General features: G+C 39.5%; 2 protein-coding genes and 1 long non-coding RNA gene across 3 annotated transcripts; 2 read left to right on the top strand and 1 right to left on the bottom strand.

The window, feature by feature from the left end:
• The first annotated feature begins 10,690 nt into the window (after positions 1–10,690).
• Positions 10,691–12,644, top strand: GPAT5 (glycerol-3-phosphate acyltransferase 5). Its single transcript, XM_086571574.1, has 2 exons — positions 10,691–11,361; positions 11,621–12,644. The coding sequence occupies exons 1-2, from the start codon at positions 10,771–10,773 to the stop codon at positions 12,521–12,523; spliced, it is 1,494 nt and encodes a 497-aa protein (XP_086427700.1). The 5' UTR covers positions 10,691–10,770; the 3' UTR covers positions 12,524–12,644.
• A 2,782-nt stretch (positions 12,645–15,426) lies between these two features.
• LOC147486804 (uncharacterized) lies at positions 15,427–16,234 on the top strand. The gene is made up of 3 exons (XR_015201072.1): positions 15,427–15,581; positions 15,675–15,756; positions 16,156–16,234. It is a non-coding gene; the product is annotated as an uncharacterized LOC147486804 (long non-coding RNA).
• Positions 16,235–22,252: 6,018 nt separating this feature from the next.
• Positions 22,253–24,421, bottom strand: LOC147486803 (uncharacterized). Its single transcript, XM_086573854.1, has 4 exons — positions 24,185–24,421; positions 23,924–24,088; positions 22,835–23,534; positions 22,253–22,644 (listed from the first exon to the last, which is right to left on the bottom strand). Exons 1-4 carry the CDS (start codon positions 24,419–24,421, stop codon positions 22,253–22,255), a joined length of 1,494 nt encoding a protein of 497 aa, XP_086429980.1.
• Between the last annotated feature and the right edge of the window lie 1,456 nt (positions 24,422–25,877).

Here is a 25,877-nt window from a genome sequence, read left to right as displayed (position 1 = left end):
TTTACAAGTTATCAGGCATGGTTTCAGCACTCAACAGATTCATCTCACGAGCATCTGACAAATACAGACCATTCTTGCAAATACTCAAAAAAGGCGCAACATTCACATGGACAGACGAGTGTCACAAAGCCTTCAACGACCTGAAAGCTTACTTATCAACGCCGCCTGTCCTGTCCAAACCAGAAGAAGGCGAAGCACTGAGGCTTTACCTTGCAACAACCGACTTTGCAATTAGTTCAATTCTTTTTCGCGAACATGAAAGCGTTGAAAAACCAGTTTACTTCACCAGCAAAACGTTGGCAGATTCAGAAAAGCACTATTCTCCAATGGAAAAAGCAATGCTCGCTTTACTCTACTCAGCTCAGAAGTTCCGACCTTACTTCCAATCTCACAACATTAAGGTAATCACCGATGTACCCCTCAAGCAAATCGAAGTTCCAAAGAACAAAACCATTTCGAATGGCCAAGTTGGCTGAAGAGCTCAGAGAGCACCACATAGAGTTTGTTCCCAGAACGTCTCGCAAAGGATAGGTCGTTGCTGGTTTTCTTGCAGACTTCCCCGTCGAAGACACCAACTGGGAACCCGAGCCCATCACCCCTGACACATGGCACCTCTACGTAGATGGAGCGTGCAACAACAACGGCAGTGGACTGGGGGCTGTGTTAACATCACCAGAAGGCACCCAACTACAAAAATCAATCAAGATTAATTTCGCAACGTCCAACAATGAAGCGGAATACGAAGCGTTGATCACAGGCCTCCGCATGGCACAGTAGCTACAAGTTCCAAAGCTTAAAGCTTATAGCGACTCCTAGCTAATTGTCAAACAGATCACCAAAGAGTATGTCACGAATGGAGAAAACCTAGCAAAGTATGCTCAAGTCGTCAATGACCTCATTGGATCGTTCAAAACGTTCTCATTGGAGCACATTCCCAAGGAAGATAACAGACATGTAGACAGTCTAACTTTCTTAGCCTCAAAGACCCAAGAGGTTTGCCCCAGCATATTCTACATAGACATCCTGGAAAGACCCGCATACCAAAAAGAAAGTGTCAACAGCCTCACCGACTTGCAGCCCTCATCCGAAGAGGAAATCACTCAATCTTGGATAGGCCAATTCCTGAAATACATTTTACAGGGTGAGCTGCTGGCTGAGGCAAAGAATGCTCGTGCAATACAATTTTGAGCCCCAAGATACACAGTAATCAATGGATGATTATTCCGCAAATCTGCAGGAGGACCACACCTAAGGTGCATAACTCGCGAAGACCAGCTCATTTTCGACGAAATCCACAAAGGTGAATGCTGTAATCATGCAGGAGCAAGATCCCTGGCACATAAAATAATAGCCCAAGGATATATATTATTGGCCAGGCATGCATATCGAGGCAAAAAGGTCTGTTCTTAAATGTCTCCAATGTCAAACACTTGGCCACAACCACCTAAGTCCAGCAATGGAGTTGATAAATATTGCAAGCCCATGGCCTTTCCACATGTGGGGGCTAGACATCAGGGGACCATTCATCCCACAAAAGAAAATAGGGCTCAAATACGTCCTGACAGCCACAGATTACTTCACCAAGTGGGTCGAAGCAATCCTACTAGTCCAAGTCAAGGAGGTCAACGTCATCAACTTCATATGGACCAATATCATCACAAGATTTAGTCTACCCTACACCCTTATCATGGACAATGAAACCCAATTTGTTGGCACACAAGTCAAGACTTTTCTACAAAAATGGTGCAGCACTCAAGTATTTTCTACACCTAGATATGCATAGAGCAATGGTCAAGCAGAGGCCACAAACAAGGCCATCAAAGAAAACCTCCAAAAGAAGTTGGAAAGCAAGAAAAGCCAATGGCCAGAACAGCTCGAGAACATTCTATGGTCATACAGAACAACAACCAGAGCAAGTACAAATGAGTCTCTTTTCACACTTTGCTTCGGAATAGATACAGTAATACCATCAGAACTCACACTCATAACCACACGTTCTAACATCGTCGAGTCAGGAGCTAATGACACCATCTTGGCCAAAGAAGTTGATCTCCTAGAAGAACGAAGAGAAGCAGTTGTAATATCCCGAGCTCGGTACCACCAAACGATCCAACAATCTTACAACAAGAAGGTCTTCCCAAGATCTTTTCAAGCTAGAGACCTAGTCCTCAAAATAACACTAGCTCCAGCCAAACTCGACCCAACATGGGAAGGCCCATACATTGTTGACAAAGTCGTTGGAAATGGTGCATACTGGATCATAACTCAGCTCAGTGATATGCTTCCCCGACCTTGGAATACAGCTCTCCTAAAGCGATTTTATCAATAAGTTTTTTTCCAGATACATAAGTCGATAGGAATAAAATTTCATTAACATTTTGTGTACAACTCTCATTTTATGCATTAGATGAGGACCATACAGCTTGCAACCCGACCTAGGACATCACAATGTCAAGGCATACATCAAAGGCGGAGTCTACAACGACTCAACTACAACCACACAGTGGTTAATTATCAATCAATTCAAACAAAGCCCCCCAAATGGACCCTAAATCAACTTAACACCCACACCAGGGTTAAGTATGATTCAACTATAATTGCCACTCATAGGCCAATTATCAGACAAATACAGTCCAGGAGACCCCCAAAAGGACCCCAAGTCAACTTACGACCTCGAAATGGTTTAAGTTAGACTCAACTACAATAGCCATTCAAAGGCTAATTATGAGAGCGTCCCCCAAAAGGAACGACTCGCACACAACTACACAGGGCAAAGCCTAGGTGTCAGCTGCGCAAACCCACCAGATCGTACACAAAAGCAATACAACCTGATACAATCAGACGACCTATTACACTCAGACGACCTATCAACATCAAGCAGTTCATCAGTACGACTATTATGCAACATAAGTCGTTAAACAATAAATAAAAAGCAGCATAAGCAATCACATGCATGCTTCAAGCCAATTTCAACAAGTAAATAATTTAAATATTTCTACTTACATACAATTTCGGTTAGATACATGAGCCCCCCAGGTTACCCTAGGAAAATGACCTCAGCATCCCCATCATAAAAATCAAAAGTATCAGTATCAGTATCAACGCAGCAAGGAAGAGAATATTGTTCAAACATTTCATCCACATAACAAACAACCACAAAGCACGGCAAGATCAATTAACAAAAGGAAAATTCTCCACATTCAAAGTCTGCAGTAGTCCACCCTCTCCACCTATTGGGCCACTAGCCGGATCAACAACAACTTCAGAAACATCCGAGACAGAAACAACAGGAGGAACAACTAGAGGAGCAGCTGGAGCAGCACCTAGATCGGATGGCAGGTCAGATCGTCTACTAGCATCTGCACCAGTATCTTCAACAGACACTATTCCAGCCCCACTTCAACTGACATCTTTAGGAGCTCATACTTACGATCTAGCTCCAGATAATCATCTACCAGAACGTAAGTATCACCACCCTCCACCAAATCAACCAGGTTGTTATATTGGCCAAACTTTTCAAAGAATGGCTGCGCTTTCTTTTCGGAGACCCACTGTTGAACCTCCAGCTTTGTAGAGTCAAGAGAGGGTTGCAACAAAGCCACTTTGCCACCCAGCTCTTGCACCTGAGCCCTCAGCCATCTCCACCTGTTGCTCGGCCACCAACTTGCCATAAGCCTTCCTGCTGGCATCCAACTCCTTCTTGTACAGATCGGAAAAAGATGTTTATATCCCTCAACTTCCTGTACATGGCCAGAACTTGACAAATAACAAATTACGATTAGATCATATATATTTTGGCAAAACCCGAAGAAAACAAGCTCATAACGGAATAAAAGTCACATATCATAGTGACCGATCCATCTCCTTCAAGTTCACCTCAAGACTCTTATCATCCAGCTTACGCCTATCCCCACCAAGAACAATTCCCTCCAGCAACCAATGTGGACTTGAAACTGCAATCCCCATTCTTCACAAACTTCCTCAAATAGCTAACATGGTCCTCATACATGACGAACCTATCTAGAACGTCATCATCACTTTTCGCACTTAGGGCCGCACTTTCTGACCCCTTGCACTATTCAGCAACAGGCTCAACATCATTAACTTTCTTTTTTCCACGGGCCTCAGCCACCCCAACATCAGCAGCTAGATCAATCAGGTTCATCTTTTTCAAAGGTACCCGACCTGAAAAAGTACGTCTTCAGCAGTACTAGATCGTTCCTCAAACTCAGTTCGGGACCTCTTAGCCCCCTCCGACTCAACCACTTCGGAGCGCCTCTTCAGAACAGGCCTCTGGAACGAAGTGGGAGCATCACCCTCTCCACTAGCAGCAACACCACCAGCACCTGCATCTCTAGAGGAGAAGCAGTTGGATGCAAAACGATCTACATCACTAGAGGAGAAGCGGTTGGATGCAGAGCATCCTCCCCCCCCAGCTCAGAGCGTTGGGGTGCCAAACGATTTGCGTCACCCAACTCAGAGTGTCTGGATGCAGAACGACATTCAGTAGCTCCTCTAGCCATCCTCACTACCCCAGATTGGCTTTCAGCAGCTCTTCTAGCCGTCCTAGCTGCCCCAGAACGGCTGTCACCAGCCCCTCCAACCCTTTTCCCTCCAGAAATAGGTGCTTTCTTTTGGCTCTCCCTCTCCATAACAGAATCCGAGCTAGAATCAGAGAGAACAATGACAGCCTTGCGAGCCCTCTTCTTTTGCTCCAGCCTCTTACGGTTAATCTTCTCTCCTCCACGCCTTTTAAAGTAATGAGCAACCTCCCCCAGCAAAGCTCGTTTCTCCTCCAAGCTCAAACAAGCAAACCTTTCTATAACACCCGTTCTCAGTATGAACACAAATAGAAACCTCTGCAAGAACAAAACAAATAAGTCAGAATGTCCAAATCATAATATACCATACACACACTACGACCTAAAACCAACGACCTACCAACAAACTGTACAACACGACTTGCCAACTCCAAACGAGGAGGGCAATATCTACCCACAACCAAAAACGGCCTATGACTCTATTCCTCCTGACTCACCCCAGAGATAACAAGTGATTTCCCCTTACCGGCCTGAAAATTGAAATTCATAGCACCCGACCTCCTCACAACAAAGTGCTCCAACACATCTGTTAAACAAATGTTATAACCCTTATCATTTAACAGATCCAACACATGGAAGATCCTCCAACTGTTCCCTACGAACTGACAAGAGGCTTTCCCCAAATAATTTAGCACCTCCACAGTAAGACAGGATAGAGGCAACCTCAACCTAGCCTTCATCTGTCCATAGCAAACAACTACTCCTCCACCCCAAGGAACGTAGTCACTATGAAACAAATTCCTCTCCCCCCTTAGGTCATACATGGCCAGGTCGGCCTCCACCCAACCAAACTCCTCCCTCATATGAGAAGTATAACAATCCTCCGACTTAGGCCTCCTCACATCCTCAGCCCTCGTCTCCAAAGATGAAGAAGACGAAGCCTCTACACCACTACGAGACCTAGCTTCAACATCTTCCTCTTTATCACTTACTGTTCTCTCTCTTCATTCATCAACTTCAACCTCACCACTCAAACTATCACTAGTCATAGACATTTCAAGTTCAGAGAAAGATTAAAAGATCAAAAATTTTAAGTTGAAAACACGCACCTGATAGCAAAGGAAGAGAAAGTTCTTTCTTTTCTTTCTTTCTTTCTTTCGCTCTGGTTTTTCTTTTTTCCTTTTCTTGCAAAAATGAACAGAGATAAACGCTTTACAAGTCAAAACCCTTCAGCTGCCAAAACCTCGAGACTACAAAAACGTTTCGTGTTCCCAAACACCTAAATCATTACTCGCCTACAAAACACGGTAATTTCGGGCCCACGAGTCCAGCCCAACAGTTCCCGCACATTTTCCAAAACATAAATTCAAAACAAACAGCTGTCAGACACGTGCTTTCAAACTTTACTTTTTAAACCGTTCTTTTTTCATGCGACAGCTGTCCAAAGAACGAATAAAAAATAAAGGGGGTTATGTATGTAAGTACCCTCCGTTCCACACTACATTGCATGTGTCCACATACCAGGTTGTCCACCTTTAGCTCGTCACATACCATCAAACTGTACTCCACAATCCAACACCCAGGTCATCCAACAACATCAATTACAGCCATTCATGGAAGCAAACCAACTAGTGCTATCTTAGAGCTCAGTCAACGCCACAATCATGGAGACATTAACTTTGTAACAACATAGTAATGACGAATCATCAAGATAGCACACAAGGTGGATCTATACTTCATAACGGCCTGGAGCAAATAAGGAAGGTTAGCTCAAACATCTATAAGTAGAGAGATGAACTACGTAAGGCTTGATTCAAGTTTATGTTGGAATCTTGAATGAAATTGTGTCCTCATGGGTTTGAACCCATGACCTTATGTCTCTACTACTCTCTAATGTGGGGGGCTTTAGTCCCACATTGGTTACTAAACTTAAGTCTTTTAAGTTTATATGGTTTGTGTCCTTATGGAGGGATAGTGTAGAGAGATACAAGGAGGTGTGCTACAAGCACACAAGGTCGCCTTTGGTTTGGGGGCTCTCGGGAGGTGGGAGCTCCAGAAAACCTTAGTGTGCATGTGCCCACACACGTCGCGCACAGGGGGGGGGGGTGCAATGGGCTTGTTTTTGCGGAAATTCTTTTGGTCTTCTTTCCAAAAACTGTTGTTACATTATCTTTCCTTTACTAATCGAGTCAAAATGTTTTACTCGCATTTTCTCTCGCTCATTAAAAACTAGCTAGTATAGGAGTCGTGACTCTCGCCTTGAGTTGCGAGTATCAGATCTATAAAACACTTCTCTCTCTTGTTTATCAAGGACGCACAAAAGCATTATTTTTCATCTTACAAAACCCGTTAATCCGAGTACACCGAGAGTTTCGCAGCAGAGCGTGTCATTGGTGGTGCCTCGCTCTTCTTCATTTGTTGTATCCACGAGGACGCTTGAGGCCGGCAGCAACCATACCGGCGGCGTTTTTCGTCTTAAGGAAATTGTGCCGAGCACAATCCTCAGTGATAAGTTTTATTTGCATTCTTATTACTGTTTTCGATACTATTTGATAACAATCTTAAGACGAAAAACTTTTTATTATCTAGTATTGTATTTGTGCTCGTTTGTTTTTGATACTACTAAAATGGAAAAACCTAGTGGTAAGTCTGTCAAACCTGAGATTTTTGATGGCAGAAATTTCAAGCGCTGGCAGATGAAAATGCGGTTTTATCTGACTACTCTAAAACTGGTTGAATGGATTTCGATTGAGAAACCTATTTCAAATGACGATGAAGAAGAACCTGGTCGTTCTGGTGGTGTGGACAGATGGGAAAAGAAGGATTATTTGTGTCGGAATTATATACTTGATTGTCTTTCTCTTGATTTGTATGATGTTTATGCTGTGTGTACGACTACTACAGAGTTGTGGAATTTACTTGATAATGAAGCATGCTATGAAGATGCGGGGTTGAAAAAAAGTTTCTTGTAGGAAAGTTTCGAATTCAAGATGGAAGATGGGAAATCTGTTATTTCTCAAGTGGAGGAGCTGCAAATAATTATTCATGAGATTTTTGCGGGGAAGGTTATAAAATCTGCAAAGGTTTCGTGTTGCTTCCATCATTGAGAAACTCCCTTCTTCGTGGAAGGAGTACACAAAACGATCTCAAACATAAGAAGAAAGAGATGACCCTAGAAGATTTGATCGTCAACCTTCGGATCGAGGAGGATAATAGGAAGGCTGAAATCAATGTGGAGACTTGAGAAATGAAGGCTAAGGCTAACCCGGGTTGAAGGTAACGCTAGTTCTTCTAAGTCTAAATCATCTAAATTCCAAGCCAAAAAAGAAACCATATCACGAACAAGAATAAACAGTCCCAACCTCACTTTAAAAAGAAACCTTACAATCCTGAAATTCATTGCTATGTGTGCGGATCACGAGGTCATATAGCCCCGGACTGTAAATTCAGAAAAGGTCCGAATGATGGGAAGAAAGATAAGGCACAAGCAAATGTAGTTCAGGATGGTAATTTTTTTGCTATGGTTACTGAGGTTAACTTGGTGAGTAACATGACTGACTGGTGGGTAGACACTGGGGCTACCAAACATATCTGTGGCACCAAAAGTGCATTTGCGTCCTTCACTCCTCTGAGAGAAGGAGAAAGTCTGTTCATGGGTAACTCATCTGCTTCTAGAGTTGAAGGAAAAGGGACTGTTAATTTGAAGTTCACTTCTAGAAATGTTCTTAATTTGAAGGATGTTCTTTATGTTCCTGATATTAGGAAAAATCTGGTTTCTGGTTCCCTTTTAAGTAAGAAGGGGTTCAAACTTGTCTTTGAGTCAGACAAATTTGTTCTGACTAAGGGGGGAACCTTTGTGGGTAAAGGTTATTTAGATGAAGGCTTGTTTAAGCTCAATGTAACTGATTTTGAATTTAATAAAGCATATACTTCTTCTTATATGGTTGAGTCATTTGATATGTGGCATAGTAGACTTGGAAGTTGTTAAGAGATGGGATCATAGCTATTGACTTTGTGAGGTCAAAAGAAAATTTAGCTGATCCTTTAACTAAAGGCCTGGCTAGAGAGCTGGTTTTTAGTACATCGAGGGGGATGGGGCTAAAGTCTATTAAAGACTAAGCCTGTTTATTTAAATCACTGATAACTGACACCCAACCTTTGTGAATGGAGATCCCATGATCAAGGTTCAATGGGGAAACGAGTTATCTGCGTGATTTGTAGGGTACTACACCTAGAGTGAAAACTCGTACCCATCCCTATGATGTAGTAGTACCTTCAGATCTTTTAAAGGATGAGTGAATACTCTTAATGCTTTCTATAGCTGGTTTTTCGGTAGGGTGTAATGATACAAGATACACTCGATAGAGGCACCTATATGAGTGTTAAGTAAAAGCCGCTTCCTATGAGAACTTATAGGCTTGTTCTCTAGAACACTCATGAAACCTGGGAAGCTCATGGATATACGAGCACAACTGAGGGAACTCTATGATGATTTTTGAAGTTATGTGTGTTACCTGTTGACTTGGATTACATATATGTTGAACAGTTCAAGACTAAGGTCACTGGTCAACTAGTAATCCCGACAGACAAACACCAAGCGAAGGTTCAAGTCGTATGACACCTTCAGCCCATTCATAACTTCTTCATACTCCAGACATTCTTCTTTTTTCTTCTGTTTCTTTATAACTTCATTCATGTGGGGGATTGTTGGAATCTTGAATGAAATTGTGTCCTCATGGGTTTGAACCCATGACCTTATGTCTCTACTACTCTCTAATGTGGGGGGCTTTAGTCCCACATTGGTTACTAAACTTAAGTCTTTTAAGTTTATATGGTTTGTGTCCTTATGGAGGGATAGTGTAGAGAGATACAAGGAGGTGCTCGCGCGCACACAAGGCCGCCTTGGTTTGGGGGCTCTCGGGAGGTGGGAGCTCCAGAAAACCTTAGTGCGCGTGTGCCCACACACGTCGCGCGCAGGGGGGGGGGGTGCAATGGGCTTGTTTTTGCGGAAATTCTTTTGGTCTTCTTTCCAAAAACTGTTGTTACATTATCTTTCCTTTACTGATCGAGTCAAAACGTTTTACTCGCATTTTCTCTCGCTCATTAAAAACTAGCCAGTAGAGGAGTCGTGACTCTCGCCTTGAGTTGCGAGTATCAGATCTATAAAACACTTCTCTCTCTTGTTTATCAAGGACACAAAAGCATTATTTTTCATCTTACAAAAAACCATGTCTGGAGTACACTGAGAGTTTCTGCAGAGCAGGTCATTGGCTGGTGCCTCGCTCTTCCGCTGTTGTATCGTGGGACGTACGCTTGAGGCCGGCAGCAACCATACCGGCGGCGTTTTTTGTCTTAAGGAAATTGTGCCGAGCACAATCCTCAGTGATAAGTTTTATTTGCACTATTATTACTGTTTTCGATACTATTTGATAACAGTTTACCCAAAGAAACTTGATACGTAGGCAACTCTTATCCCAAAAAGAGTGCAGCCATTTCCTACCACACGAATCATCAGGTCGTTGTCCAGTAAACACAACATCTACATCCGATAAATGTAATTGCAACATCAGGCTGAATTGCTGATACTAATTTCGATCAATTGCTTAAACTGTCCTCAACCTCACAAATCCATGAGCTATGTCTCCAATTCCAACATAATATGGAGTGACAAGAGTGTGAATGCTTCAATTTCTTAACGAAAAGTAGCGATGTATACATCTCTGAAATCAAGCAGTCAACACCAGCATTCTCATGTTCATATCATCATATGAGAGAGTCCCCGTTTTGATCCATAGTTTCCCGAAAACATAAAAAATTGGTTATCAGGTTATTTAATTGTTGATGATCACAATATAACATTATATTTCAAACGACAATGAATATATCGAAATGATCGACACATAAATAGGTGAATTGCTTAGACAATAAATTAGAATTTTAACTTAGACGAGGTAGACAAAGTGGTTGGGGTTAAGTGAACACTCTTTGCGTCTTAGCTTGGCGTGGCGTACAGTACTTGTACTGTCCTTAATTTCAAACATTTTCGTTATTTCGTTTAGGCTTACCACCTAAATACTACCCATGCACACATATATGGACTATGGTAGCTGTAAACAGATAAACTGCCAAACTTCTCATTTAAGTCATTTAAGACACAGTCAACAAAACTCATCATTCCATTATCATATAGCCTTAGAAACTTGGTAACTGATTTCAATCAGAAACTACCATGGAACCAAAGAACAATCCTGATTGGGATACTGAAAAGGAGTCCGTTGTATCTGAACTCGAAGGAACCTTATTGAAGGATCCTGACCCCTTTTCATACTTCATGTTAGTAGCATTTGAGGCATCAGGTATAATTCGATTTGCTCTTTTATTGATGGTATGGCCAATTGTTCGCTTGTTAGACATACTCGGTATGGGGGATGCTGGTCTAAAGTTAACAATATTCATCTCCGTTGCTGGAGTTCGTGTGTCCGAGGTAGAGTCTGTGGCACGAGCTGTATTGCCTAAATTTTATATGGATGATATAGATATGGAGGCTTGGAAATTGTTTAGCCAGTATGACAAAAGGGTTGTGGTTACTAGAAGTCCCAGGCTAATGGTTGAGAGGTTTGTGAAGGAACATTTACGCGCTGATGAAGTGATTGGAAGTGAGCTACAGGTGAACCGGTTTGGGTTCGCCACTGGGTTCATAAAAGTTGACATCGGTTTGATTCCTAACCGGGTCAAGGTGTTTTTCAAGAATGAACAACCTACTGCGGGATTAGGCAGGCCAACGTCAACTGGTTCAACATTAATCCTATCTATCTGCAAGGTGAGTGCATGTTATATATCAGTACTGTACTATTGCTAAAATCAACTATACAACCTTTCTTTTGGATGACACTTTGTTCTTTTCTATCGTGTTCTTATAGACTTGGTAAATCACATTTGGTAGTTGTATTTTGCTCTAGGCAGCTGATAGTAGGACAACAAGAGCATACCCCTGCATGCTGCATGCATACAGCAACATACATGAAGTTACTTAATTATTACTAACCCACAGAATAAATTATCGCCTTAATTACTTGCAGGAGCAACACCACTCACCATTCAAGACCAACCAAAAGGATGACCACCACCAGCTGATCCACCCACTTCCGGTTATCTTCCATGACGGGCGACTAGTCAAGCGCCCAACACCATCAATGGCACTGCTCATACTGCTATGGATTCCTTTAGGAATCATACTTGCTATCGTACGTATACTACTTGGCCTGATTCTACCAATGAGAGTTCTTCCTTATACATCCAAAATATTTGGTGGTGAACTCATTGTGAAAGGCAAGCCACCACCACCACCATCCCGTTCAAACAGCGGTGTACTATTTGTGTGTACACATCGTACCCTAATGGATCCTGTAGTCCTATCTGTGGTCCTTCGACGAAAGGTTCCAGCCGTCACATACTCAATATCCCGTCTATCAGAGATCCTATCACCTATTCCAACGGTTAGACTTACTCGAAGACGCCACGTGGATGCAGAAAAGATTAAGAAAAAACTACAAGAAGGGGACCTTGTCGTGTGTCCTGAAGGCACCACATGTAGGGAGCCTTTCCTATTGAGATTCAGTGCACTTTTTGCTGAGCTGACTAACCGGATAGTACCTGTTGCTATGAACTATAGAGTGGGATTCTTTCATGCAACAACTGCTAGGGGTTGGAAAGGCTTAGATCCTATTTTCTACTTCATGAATCCTCGACCAATTTATGAAGTCACATTTTTGAACCAATTGCCAATTGAAGCAACATGCTCATCAGGTAAGAGCCCGCATGACGTTGCAAATTATGTGCAGAGGGTCTTAGCTGATACATTGGGATTTGAGTGCACTAATCTTACTAGGAAGGACAAATACAGAATTCTTGCCGGGAACGATGGGATTGTATCTTATGCATCTTTTACTGATCAGATTAAAAAGTTTTATGAGCGCTTTTAAGCCTCTTATATATGTACATATGTACATTAAAAGGTAGATAGCACTGTAATCCAATTCGTAGTTAGTTGAAGATTGGTTTGTGATTTTGGTACTTTTACAATAAAGTCCTCTGTTCTTTGTATTTAGATGTTTTAATAATTTTGATCAATATTGTTTTAATAACACAGGCGATGAGTTTGGTTAAGATGTTTAATTTGGTAAATATAATATTGTTTTGATAATATATATATCAGATGTTTTCATAATTTTGTTTCTGTAATTTTGGTTAAGATGTCTTAATAATTTTGTTGTAATATATACTGTCGATGTTTTAACAATTTTGGTTCAGATATATTAATTAATAATTTTGCTTAATATTGTTGCTACTAGTATATATCACATTTTCACTTCTCTCTATATTAAAGCTGAGTACATCCTACGTGGACATTCTCTCTCCTAGGTGGCACTCTCCCAAGAGAGAGAGTGAAGCCACGTGGATGGTTTGTTTCTTTCACGGAAAACTCAATTAAAAGGCTTCAGTTACCCTCTCTCAAATCTCAAATAAAACTCAATTAAACCCTTTGGCACTTCTTCGTTCACCCTCTCTCAAATACACCAAGAGAATCTCTAGGTTACTTTGGTCTTTGTGAAGATCATCTCTCTAGCTCCGGGCGAAACAATATAATACCTCAACGGGCTGGGGCGAGATGCATTGAGAATCAATAAATAATTTCTTTTGTTGTTTGTATATTAGAGCGAACCACTGAGAATCATAGAAGTTTGGAACAAAGGTAAGATCACCTATTTATTTTCACTTTACTATGTTTGTTAATTTCAGTCTCTTATTGTAGTTGGAGAAGATGTTTCTATAAGACCAATAACAAGAAACTATTGAAGATCTAAAACAAAGATTAAAAGAATTGGAATTAAGCTTTTATTAATAACAATGGCGGTTGTACATTTCTTCTTTCTCTCTCTCTCTCTCTACTCTTGTTTACAGTTTTTCTCCAATGAAATCAGAATCCTCATTTCTCCCTCCTTCTAGTCTTTATATAGTGTTCTGATAATAGCTTTATCCAATCACTAACTGCCGCGTGTCCATTCTCTTCTTCTCTTTCCTTTTCCCGCCTTAAACTTGCAACATACAAAATATAATACCAATTATCGAAATATCACAATATTTGGGCTGGAATATCGGGTTGACAATATTTTCCCACGACATCACCCCCTCTCGAAACTTTCAAATTTCGACCACGAAAAATTTGAATGTTTCATGAACCAAAGCAATTTTAAAAAAAATTGAATTTCAAAATATCAAGCGGTTACAGCTGGAAACAGATCAGTCATATCGAAATTATAAAATCTTTATTTCGCTTTCTCTCTCTTCACTTATTTGTGAAAAAACTTGAGAGAAAACCCAAACCCCACCACCATTAACATCACCTAGAAAGCTTAATCTTGGCCGTATTTGCTGTCATCATCACCAAATATTTCTGTACATCTATCAGGTTAGTAAAAAGAATAACTTAATAAACTACATATTAACTAAACTTTATCGTTGTCTTTTTAAATATGTTGAATAATCTCGCCTGTTTCTCTTTCCAAATTATTATAATTAGGGCTTAGGCTTTGAGTACTCACATATTATCTGTGTATCTTATACTAATTAGACCTTAAATTATAATTTTTGACAGTATGGCTAGGAGAAAAACATGTGTTAACTTTATACGCACCCTCTCGAAACAGTCCTGGTTTCGACGTCAAGAATGTATGCGTTTAAGACACAGTTCTTCACCTCGAATCACGACATTATATATCCTCCAGAGACCTCGATATGTGTTTAGTAAAAAATATATTATATAATTATACTAAATATAGTGATAGTAGCTCAGATAAAGGATATAATTCTAATAAAAAATTTATTGTTTCTAGTGATACCGACATGTCAAACGAAAGTATTGAATCTGGCACTCAAATCAGCTCGTCTTCCAAGGCTTTGTTATCACAAAGAACTGAAACTGACGAACAAAAGTGGCGCCCTACGTATTTGGCTGATAGCTTAGCCTGCCATCCTTTTGAGACTGTGAGCTCGGAGTCTGAGCGTGAAGTTATGGACAATAAAAGCATATGAAGTAGTGGCTTGAACCCTTGCTTTCCAAAAAGACCTAACTTAGACCTAGTTAAAGCTGCCTACCATATACCAGACACTGTCCATCTTCGACATTACGCTGGAAGTACTAGAGGAACTCGATGCCAAAGTGGCGATCCTAAAACCACCATTATTACTGTTGGGCAACTAGCTGCTGGCTTGCGCCTTCCCTTATTTAACCTCGATCGAGAAGTACTGAACTATCTGGCCATTTTCTCTTGGCCAAGGTACAGGCAATTTTTGGAGATTACTGCAGATTTGTAATTACTATAACTCTCACCTTGCATCCGATGTCTAGGTATCCAAAAGAATTCGTCTTATCTGTAAAGACTCAAATTCTCGTTAAGGGTATTTTCGTAAATTACATAGCAAACCTAGGGACATTTATATAATTGGTCGGTCGGGTTTACATTTCAAACGTCCATAAATTAATGAAACTTAACTCCGACTCCTAAGCCACGTTAGATAAGCAAATCATATGAGAAAAATTTGACAAAATGTCGGTTAGCGAATTTTCTGCGTCGAAGCTGGCACGAGTTAACAGCTTACACGCATGAGTGGGTTATTGTTATAGCCTGCGGTGGGATAGAATGTAGGAAATTAATTAAGCTGGTTGGCCGGAAAAATAATTAAGACACTAAGTCGAATTAGTGGGTGGTTAGAAGTTAATTAGGACTTTAAGCCTAATTTGGGCATATTGGGCTTGGGCCTTAATAAGCTAAACAGGTAAAGACAAAAATAGACAAAATCGCACCAATTTGTTCTTCTTCTCCAATTTCGCCCAACACTAAAAACCTAGGAGAGAGAAAACCGATTTGCCCAAATTCAATCGATTCAAACCCAAATTTCTCACACCCAATCCTTAGTAACACTCAAATCAAGTGTGAGGATTCAAAATTTATTGGAATTTGCATCGTATTTCCGCGAAAGGTGAGTTTAAATTCGTTTCAAATAAATAGTTAGATTCAATTTCGATAGCTTGAGGGTGTATTGCTGAAATTGATTGTATTGGGGGTGTTGAAGGTCGGCAGTAGCAGTTTGGAGGAGCTAGAGTGGAGTGAAATAGTGGTGGAGCCGAAAGCTAAGGAGGGATCTTGCTGACTCGGTAAGAATTATCTATATTCACTTTATTTTAGAGAAGTTTATGTTAGTTACATATTTGTTTAGGATTAGGTCGATTGACGAACGATTGATAAGGAACACAACCATAGTTATTACTGAATTTAAGAGAATGGAAGGGTGTGGAATTTGTTTGTAGTTAGAGTTGGGGAAAATCGTAATCGTTAGTGGAATTGATAGATATGAATAGTGTGGGCATAAAGGCCTGTAGAGACCTGTCAAAGTAACAGTGCTAGAAATGGCCTGTAGCGCTGTTGACAGTAGTTAGAGGAAAACATCTACTGAGACCAAATTCGTAACGTTGAGATTCTTCTTGGCTTAAATTAGATAAGAGTTCTCGTCAGTTATAAATTCTAATGACCTACGTGTATATATGATGTTATAGGAGTAAATACGAGTGGATTCGGTTAAGTGGGCTCGATTCGGTTAAGTGGGCTTGAGGAGAACGGAGCTTGCTAAGGTAGGAACCTACATACCAATATATAGCATGCTTATTTTCATGCATGATTTGATTTGTTTAAATTGTTAAGAGATAGTTTGCGTATCAACCATGCATGTATATATGGTATTCATGTTTTGCATTTGTATTTTCTCGCGATATAAACTAAATATACGGATAGCTTTTGTGTGAAAAATGAGTTTGCGAAATCTGGGTAGCGGGGGATTAATTTCTTGTGTTAAAAGAGCAAAAACTGGTTTTGGGAAGGGCTCTCATCTCTTGTCTCAGTAAGGAGACAGAGAGATGGATTTTGTATTGTGGGTAAGGATTACCTGGTTGTTTGTAAATATGTGTGAGGTTCTGGATTGTTCCATGGATATAATTTGTTGTTATTCACGATGATTCGCCCTTTGGGAATCATCGGTTATCATTTACTATGACTGGCCCGTTTGGGAGTCATAGGTTGCATTACTCGATTGTTGGAAATCCAGGAACTCACACATACGGAACCAACAATTTGAAAAGAAAAAACTAAATATGTATCTAAAGTATTTGGAAATGACCCAGTATATATATATAAAAAATATATATATATATATATATATATATATATATATATATATATATATATATATATATATATATATTACTATGCTTATCATGAGGGGATTTAGAAAAGGAATTGTGAATTCCTATAAAGAAGGAACTGTTGTCGCATTTCCGGAGACGGCAGTTCGCTCTAGGATTCTAACTGTGGTGTAAATCTTTCGAGGTGGTGGGCCATCTTTAAAGGGATGCATCACAGGATGTAGTCCGGGAATTCCCTTTCTACTTTTCTAGATAACCATGTTTGTACGTGTCACGCTTATTTGTATGGTGCTTAGCTTGTGTGAGATTACATGTTACCTCGATGAGGTTTAGACGCGAGGAGTGAGAGTTTAGTCCACTCCTGGATGTGTGTCAGGATCCTGAGCAGTCTGCAGTCGTCGAACGGTTGACCATCGTAAGTTAGGTGACAGCCCATATGGGGGTCGTGGTCATAGGGCCCACCTGAGCCCTAAAAGCTTTGGGGATTTTGTGTGTACGAACACAACAACGGCATTTCAGCTCCCTGCCGGTAAAATCAGGAAAACAACAGTGCATGATTCACACTGGAAAATACTGAACCGAGATATGCCTATGACTGGGGCTGAGTACCAGTCGTACCCTCACCATTCTAATAGGATGCAGCGGCCACAATAGTTGTATGATCATTGTGAAAACTATATTTTGAATATTAACGAAGTATGTCGAAATGATTTCTACTAGTTAGTGATGTATTTTATAGTCACGATATTTGGATATTATTATGGAAACCCTGCATGTTTTAAATGTTTTCTATATATAAGTAGACTATTTATTGGTTATGTGCGTTTCTACTGGGCATAGTTGTTTTGCTCATCCTATATTAACATTTCAGTCGAGCCCGTTGCGGAGGAGACTTTCCCTACTACCGAGGATGATGGTTATGGGGATTTGGGTGGGTTCCCCCATGCTTGACGAGGGACAGAGTCAAGTTCATATTTTGGGTTGTATAGAGATAGTCTAGTTCATTCTTTTGTTGTATATATTGAAAGCTAGCTCGTTTTGGATGTATTTACTCGATGTATTGGAAATAGTTGCTCTTAAGCATTTTGTGGAAATGTAGGTAGATACACCACTCTTGTTTAGAAAGTTAAGATTGTATATATATGGGTGTTGGATGGATTTATTATGCAATGTCCAGGTTTTATGATAGGTTTTGAGTATATGAAACGTCAATTAAACAAAGGAAACTCTGCCGAAATTTCTTTAGAATTGGGATGGCGTCGGCCTCGAGATTCACTCCTCGTCCTCGGGATGTGTGTTGGGTCTCGGGGCGTGACATTATCGACATTCAAAAACACTATACCTTTGTCGAACGTAACGAGAAGAATAAAAACGGTATATCAGAGCCTAGTGGCTATTTTTATCCCAAAAAACGAATCAACCGCGCAAGCATCATAAAGATAAACTGAGATAGTTCAGATGGCCATTATACCCTATCATTATATCTAGGCAATGAGAATCATCTGCTTCGATCGCTGTTCCATCCCTGGCATATCTTGTCTTTAACATTAGAGGTACATTATTTTGCGCCACCTCATCCCTTGAACCCTTCTTTCAATCCTCTATCTCGGACCTGCTATCTGACTGGTCTACCGTTGTGACTTTGTTTCAGTACCAAAACCAGCTTCGACTAGAAGTCTTGGAGACTCCACTAGAGTAATGAAGCTTCTAAAAGGCACTGATGAAGAAATCTTTGCTCGAACTGGTGCTGATAAATATGACAATCCAAAAATGAATATCAACCTCCCTGATGTCGATAATTATGTCGCTCCTCTATATTTCTTAAAAAGTACCGTCCTTCGAGGTCATGATCCTTTGCCTCCCCAATCTATTATGCCATGCAAAACTATTCCATGTCCTTTACAACCTTGTTCATCTGAAAAAGTATTAAGAAAAGCTTTTGATTCCGCTGAATTGCCTGTTAACACTCCTCGATGTTATTTTGATTATATGCTAAATGGTTTTAAAATGACTGAAGATCTTTTTTCCAAAATTAAACAAGAAATTCCTGATTTCTATAATTATCCACTTTTGCAAGAGTATTTGATCATTACTGCTTATTATACACAGATATGAGCTCTCGCATTCCTCATGTTCAAGACAAATCAGTCAATCACTTGAAAAAGTTTTTGCAAAAACCAACAACAGTTGAAAGTTCCTCCCAAGTTCCTACCCTTTCTCAAGAACAACCTGTCGATACTAGTCTTCGTCAAAAGAAAAGAAAAGAACCTGGTTCTACTGATGCACCACAAACCTTGAAGGTACCAAAAACTTCCAAAACTACCACTACTGAACCAACTGTCGCTGTGCCTGCCAAATCATCAACCTTACCAACTATTTACAAACCTACTGACCCCCCACAGCTTCAGGTTCCTTTTCTCATTCCGAAGCATTTGTCGCTGACTTTGTCCTTTGGAACAAACAAAAAGTTCCTAAATCTACCTCTTTATTCTCTGACCCTCCGACACTTGGCCTCAGAGAAGCTCTTGTTCTGAATACTATTCTCCTTCGAGATAGATCAGCCATGGCTAAAATTGGCACAACCGAACGCTTTCAAATATTATGCTCCTCCTTTGAAAAGGTAAAGAAACGACTTTGGTCGTACTCTTATCCTACTCTGTTGACGATGTATATCATATATTCATGAATCATATCTTCCTTTCAGGTTAAGGTTGCTGCTGTTGGCCAATTTGAGGATGATATGAGGACCTTGCCTCTTCTTCGAGACGATAATGACAAGCTGAAACAAGAGAAGGAAAGAATAAAACAACCTTTGGAAGAAGAGAAGAAAAAACATGCTTTGACTTGCTCTGCTATCAATTCTACTAACACCGAGATGAAGGAATTTGTTGATGAGAATACTGAGTTGGTCAAGAAATTTAAGAAAGATTATGAAGATCATGCAGCGAGCCTCGAGCAAGAAAAAATCAAAATAGCTACCCTCAAAGCAAAAACAACTGATTGATCTCGAAGCAAAGACAACTAGTCTCGAGGTAGAAATTCAGAAGGCTAGACTTGATTTGGCTACTGCTGATACTAATATAAGATACTGTGTTACCACGATGAGGAGTTTCAGACTCTATCTCCCTGCTGTCGTTATCACTAAATACAACCTGGATTTTGATGACGAAAGCGAGATTCCTTCCGACGCTGCTGCCCCTGACCTGGAAAAAGGTGTTGTGGACTTTGATATCCTTACTGCTGAAGCTGTCGATACAGCAATGAGTAGCCCACCTTTCATTCCAGATTCACTTATCAGTACACCCAGCTATTTGGATGTCGTCGAGGTGCAGACTGCCATCAACACCCTTCTTGAAAGTAGGTGCCTTGATGCAAAGCTCACCCAGAACTAGTCTTATTTGCCTGATACCTCTTGATTGTAATATTGATACAATGATCTAATTTCCTCTCTAGATTTCTTTAAACTCCTTTTGAATTATAGAAATAGATATTTTTGCTTGATATAAACTCATTTTGCATGCACTACATTTGATATTTATCATCTATGAAAAAGAAAAAATATAATTTTCGATACCACTCCTACCCAAAAATAATATCAATACTTAGTGTATATTTTGAAACCTTAAAAATCGAATTTCGATACCATTCCAACTAAAAGCAGTATCGATACTTAATATATATTTTGAATTTAAAAATCGAGTTTACTTAATATATATTTTGAATTTTAAAAATTGAGTTTCAATACCACTCCAACTAAAAGTAGTATCGATACTTAATATATATTTTGAATTTAAAAATCAAGTTTCGATACCACTCCAACAAAAAGCAGTACCGATACTTAATATATATTTTAAATTTAAAAAACCGAGTTTCGATACCACTCCAACTAAAAGCAGTATTGATACTTAATATATAATTTGAATTTTAAAAAATGAGTTTCGATACCACTCTAACTAAAAGCAGTATCGATACTTAATATATATTTTGAATTTAAAAACTGAGTTTCGAATACCACTCCAACTAAAAGCAGTATCGATACTTAATATATATTTTGAATTTTAAAAATCGAATTTCGATACCACTCCAACTAAAAGCAGTATCGATACTTAATATATATTTTGAATTTAAAAACCAAGTTTCGATACCATTCCAACTAAAAACAGTATCGATACTTAATATATATTTAACATCGATATACCTCCATATATACCTTTACTTTTGAATCATACTTTTAAGACCTGGTATCGAGATGAGAATCTACATATCACCAGCCTTTTTTGCTTACCTTTGCACCTTTTCCCATGCTTACTAGTTCGCATCGCCACCTAGAAATGGCTTTTTCAGATGAACTCACCTTGCTGCTAAGAACAGGATTTTTTAAACCAAACTCGACATTGCTCCCAAGGACTGGATTTTATTGACCTGGACTCGCATTGCTGCCAAGAACAGGATTTTTTGACCCGAACTCAACATTGCTGCCAAGAATTGGATTTTATTGACCTGAACTTGCATTGCTGCCAAGAACAGGATTTTTTTACCCGAACTCGACATCACTGCCAAGAACTGGATTTTATTGACCCGAACTCGACATCACTGCCAAGAACTGGATTTTATTGACCCGAACTCGACATTGCTGCCAAGAACTGGATTTTATTGACCTGAACTCGCATTGCTGCCAAGAACAGGATTTTATTTGACCTGGTATCGAGATGAGAATCTACAGATCACCACGATTTTTGTTTGATCTGGTATCAAGATGAGGATTTACAGATCACCAGGATTTTGTTTGACCTGGTATCGAGATGAGGATCTATAGATCACCAAGATTTTGTTTGACTTGGTATCGAGATGAGGATCTACAGATCACCAGGATTTTGTTTGACCTGGTATCAATCATACAATTCTAGAGATACAAATATTTGCTATATATGTATAAACATTGATTTTGCAAATGACAATATCTTTATTGAATGTATAACCTTGATTCAGAAAAAATACATCATGACACTTGAAATATTCTTTATTGATAAAATGCTTTCAAATTGCTTATATTTTGAGGCTTTGGCAATATTACACCTTTAGCCGTTTTTAAGTAGTAAGCTCTATTGATTCCAACCTTGTGAATGATGTAAGACCCATCCCAGCTTGCTGCTAGTTTTTTAGCCCCTTTTTATTTAGTAGCTTGAGTTACCACTTTCAAGACCAAATCCCCTTCCTGAAAATGCCTTCCTCTTACTTTCTTGTTGAAAGCTTTTTTGAGTTGCCTATGATAGGTGTCGAGCCTTACCCTTGCTTGATCTCTTGTTTCCTCGAGATTGAGCACTTCTGAAGCCATTCCTTCATCATTTTGACCATTTAATAAGATTTTTGTTCTGGATGTCGACACCACCATTTCAGATGGAGTTACTGCTTCCATGCCATAGGCCAAAGTAAAAGGTGATTCACCTGTGGCCGTTCAAGGTGTAGTTCTATAAGCCCATAAAATGTTGTTTAACTCATCCACCGAAAGCCCTTTCTTGTCTTCTAACTTTTTCTTGATATTATCCATAATAGTTTTATTTGTTGCCTCGGCTTGCCCATTACCCTGAGCATAGTATGGCACAGATGTGAAATGCTTTACCTTGTAAGATTCCAAGAAAGCTTTCACCTTTCCTCCCTCGAACTGCGGGCCATTATCTGATATAATGGCATACGACAACCCATATCGACATATGACTCGTTCAAAAATGAAGTTTATGACATCTTGTTCTTTGATGTGCTGCAAAGTCATGGCTTCTACCCACTTTGTGAAATAGTCTGTGACTGCCAACATGAACCTTCTTTTGCCTCTCCCTGGTGTTAGTGGACCTACAATATCCATACCCCATAGAGCAAAAGGTCATGGGTTTAAAACACAATGTAACTCTTCAGCTGAGACATGTATAGCTTTCCCATGAATTTGGCATTGTACACATTTTTTTCGCATATCAAAGACAATCTCTTTGCATTTGAGGCCAAAAATATTCCTATCTCGTGATTTTATTAGCTAACGATCTACCGGATAAGTGGTTTCCACATTCGCCTTCGTGAAGCTCGACAATGATTAGTTGTGCTTCCTCAGGCGATATGCATTTCAAATGTGGACCTCCAAGATTCTTTCGATATAACTCATTATCAATCAATACATACCTTTGAGCGCCAGACTTAATCCTTCTAGCCTCATTCATGTCCACCATTACTTTGCCCTCAGATAAATATGAGATATATGCTTCCATCCATGACGCCCCTAGTGTGTCAATTTTCATAATTTCTGAGTCATTGATGTCAATGCTTGGCCTCTGTTGAACTCCGATGTGTAGAGTGCGACCCTTTGTATTTTCTACCATCGCTGCCACATATGCCAGGGCATCAGCATGCCTGTTCTCATTTCTGTTGAGATGCTGAAGTTTTATCTTACTAAAATTTCTCAGTTTGGATTTTATGAAGTTCAAATAATCTACCATGTTTTCACATTTTGCCAAATAGCCTCCATTGATCTGACTGACCACGAGCATCGAGTCACTGAAGATTGACAATTCTTTTATGTTAAGAGATCTAGCCATCTCGAGACCAGCTATTAAGGCTTCATACTCAGCCTCATTATTAGACGGATGGAACCCCAATGTTATTGCCGTTTCGAGTCTTTGATTTTTAGGAGTAACCAGCACCACTCCGATGCCACACCCTTTACCTCCAGATGATCCATCGACAAATAACCTCTAACCATTAGTTCTTGCCCATGGATCGTCTGTATCGATAACCTTTTCAGGCTCTTGCAACATTGAAAATTCCTCTTCTTCCATGCCCCAACTCGCATCTTCAGATGGAAATCTGCTAGAAAATCGGCCAACACCTGACTTTTCTTTGACACTCGATTTTGATACTCTACCCCGAATTCATTTATTAATACTAACCATTTAGACATCCTCCCTGACTTAGCGGTTTTTGCTAAAGTTTGTTTTAATAGTAGATTCCTCATCACTATCACATAATATGCTTGAAAATATGGCTTCAGTCTTTGGGATTAAAATAAAAGTGCCAACGCATATTTCTCCAAAATGGAGTACCGAGTCTCCGCCTCGAGCATCGTTTTGCTCTGAAAATACACCGGTCTTTCCAACCCATTTTCTACTTTCACAAGGACATAACTTATAGCAAAATCTGACACAGCCAAATAAAGGAGCAAACTTTCTCCCTCATCTGGTTTTGTAAGTGTTGCCATTTCTTGCATATATTTCTTTAACTCAGAAAATGCTTCTTCACATTCCTCATTCTAACATAATTTAACATTCTTTTTAAGCAATTTAAAAAGTGGCTTACATCGATCCGAAGTTTTGGAGATGAATCTATTGAGCGTAGCTATTCTTGCCGTCAACTTTTGTATTTGCTTTCTGGTTGTAGGAGATGACATTTGCTGAAGTGCTCGTATTTGATCAGGATTAGCATCGATACCCCGCTTCGTAACGATGTACCCCAAAAACTTGCCCGAACTGACCCCGAAAGTACACTTTTCAGGATTAAGCTTCATATTAAACTCTTGCAAAATTTTGAATACGGTGTCGAGGTCCTTTACATGATCTATAGCTTTCATTGACTTGATGACCATATCATCTATATAAACCTCGATAACCTACTTGATGAGTTTTTTAAACATCTTCTCTACTAGTCTTTGATAAGTGGCTCCTACATTCTTCAACCCAAATGGCATTATGATAAAACTGTATATCCCTCCATTTACTATGAACGCCGTTTTTAACTGGTCAACAATAGCCATCAGAATCTGAAAATAACCCGAATACCCATCGTAAAAACTGATCAACTTGAAGCCAGCAGTTCGATCCACCAACTCATCAATTCTAGGCATGGGATAATGATCCTTTGGACAATTTTTATTTACATCTGTAAAATCAACACAAATTCGAACTTTGCCATCTTTCTTCGGTGCTACTACGATGTTTGCAACCCATTGAGAATGCTCTACCTCTCTGATTATGCCAATTTTTAACATCTTCTGTATCTCGACTTGTACCGCTTTTTCATACATTGGTCTCACCTTCTGATGTTTTTGGTGCACAAGAACTGCATTTTCTTCCATATTCAGCTTGTGTGAACAAACATCTGGATTTATACCTGTGAGGTCCGACATTGACCATGTGAAAACATCCTAATTCTCTTTCAAAAATATCATCAACTCATTTCTTATGTTTCCCTCCATCTCTGTGCCAATGAACGTATGACGCTCACTCTCTCCTGTACTAATATTAACTTTCTCCACCATTTCGATGGTCTTTTTTTCCCATAGGGGTTCTTCATTTTGTTTTAGCTCTTGAGTGAACTTTACCTGCTCATGTATCTGCACACTAGTGTCAATAGGCAAAGCTTGCTGTAACTCCTAGTTAGAATTTTCCAAGACACCCCCAGTGTCTTGGCTTTTCCCTTTCATCATATATTAACTAAACTAGATTACCCTAATCTTATTATTACGATATCAATTATTTATTTTCTACTCTCACATGTATATTCATGCAATATATAGAGTATGGAATCGTTCCACTCCTAAACTACCAAGATATAATAGAATCCAATTAATCAAACACAAGGAAGCAATGGTGAGAGTGATATTTATAAAGGTGAATTTATACTATGAAACTAAATATATGAATTTAACTTATACTAATTTAACAAAGTAATTGAATATGACTTGAATAAAATATGGAGAAGAAATTAGGGGGATTTGATTCTACTTTGATTTATTCCTAATATGTTAGTGTAGATTATTGCAATCCTAACCAATTAAGATTAAGTATTTGATCCCTAATTATTCATGGCAATCTTTGCCAATTAATAATTAGCATGTGAGGAAGTTCAACCCATTCTCATGGCGAATCAACTAACCTACTAGAGTGAAACTCTTAAACAAACAATAATTCTAACTAACATGTCAAGTCTTCATCAAATCCCTCTAATGGAGGTTTAGTTAGAAGTCATTAGACTATCATTAATATAATAATAAATAGAAGACATAATGAAGAACAATAACTTAACTTTTATTAATTTATTGG

Source organism: Coptis chinensis, chromosome 7 (assembly GCF_015680905.1).
Source record: "Coptis chinensis isolate HL-2020 chromosome 7, ASM1568090v1, whole genome shotgun sequence".
Lineage (NCBI taxonomy): Eukaryota > Viridiplantae > Streptophyta > Magnoliopsida > Ranunculales > Ranunculaceae > Coptis > Coptis chinensis.
The sequence above is the reverse complement of the archived record's forward strand: the minus strand, read 5'-3'. Positions and strand labels throughout refer to the sequence as shown.

Coding starts and splice junctions, on each gene's coding strand:
- GPAT5 (XM_086571574.1), top strand. CDS start 10,771: ATGGAACCAAAGAACAATCCTGATTGGGATACTGAAAAGGAGTCCGTT. Junction 11,362..11,620: donor TAATCCTATCTATCTGCAAG/GTGAGTGCATGT, acceptor AATTACTTGCAG/GAGCAACACCACTCACCATT.
- LOC147486803 (XM_086573854.1), bottom strand. CDS start 24,421: ATGGTCATCAAGTCAATGAAAGCTATAGATCATGTAAAGGACCTCGAC. Junction 24,089..24,184: donor AGCAAATACAAAAGTTGACG/GCAAGAATAGCT, acceptor AAATTATGTTAG/AATGAGGAATGTGAAGAAGC. Junction 22,645..22,834: donor ATGTGGAAACCACTTATCCG/GTAGATCGTTAG, acceptor TGGATATTGTAG/GTCCACTAACACCAGGGAGA.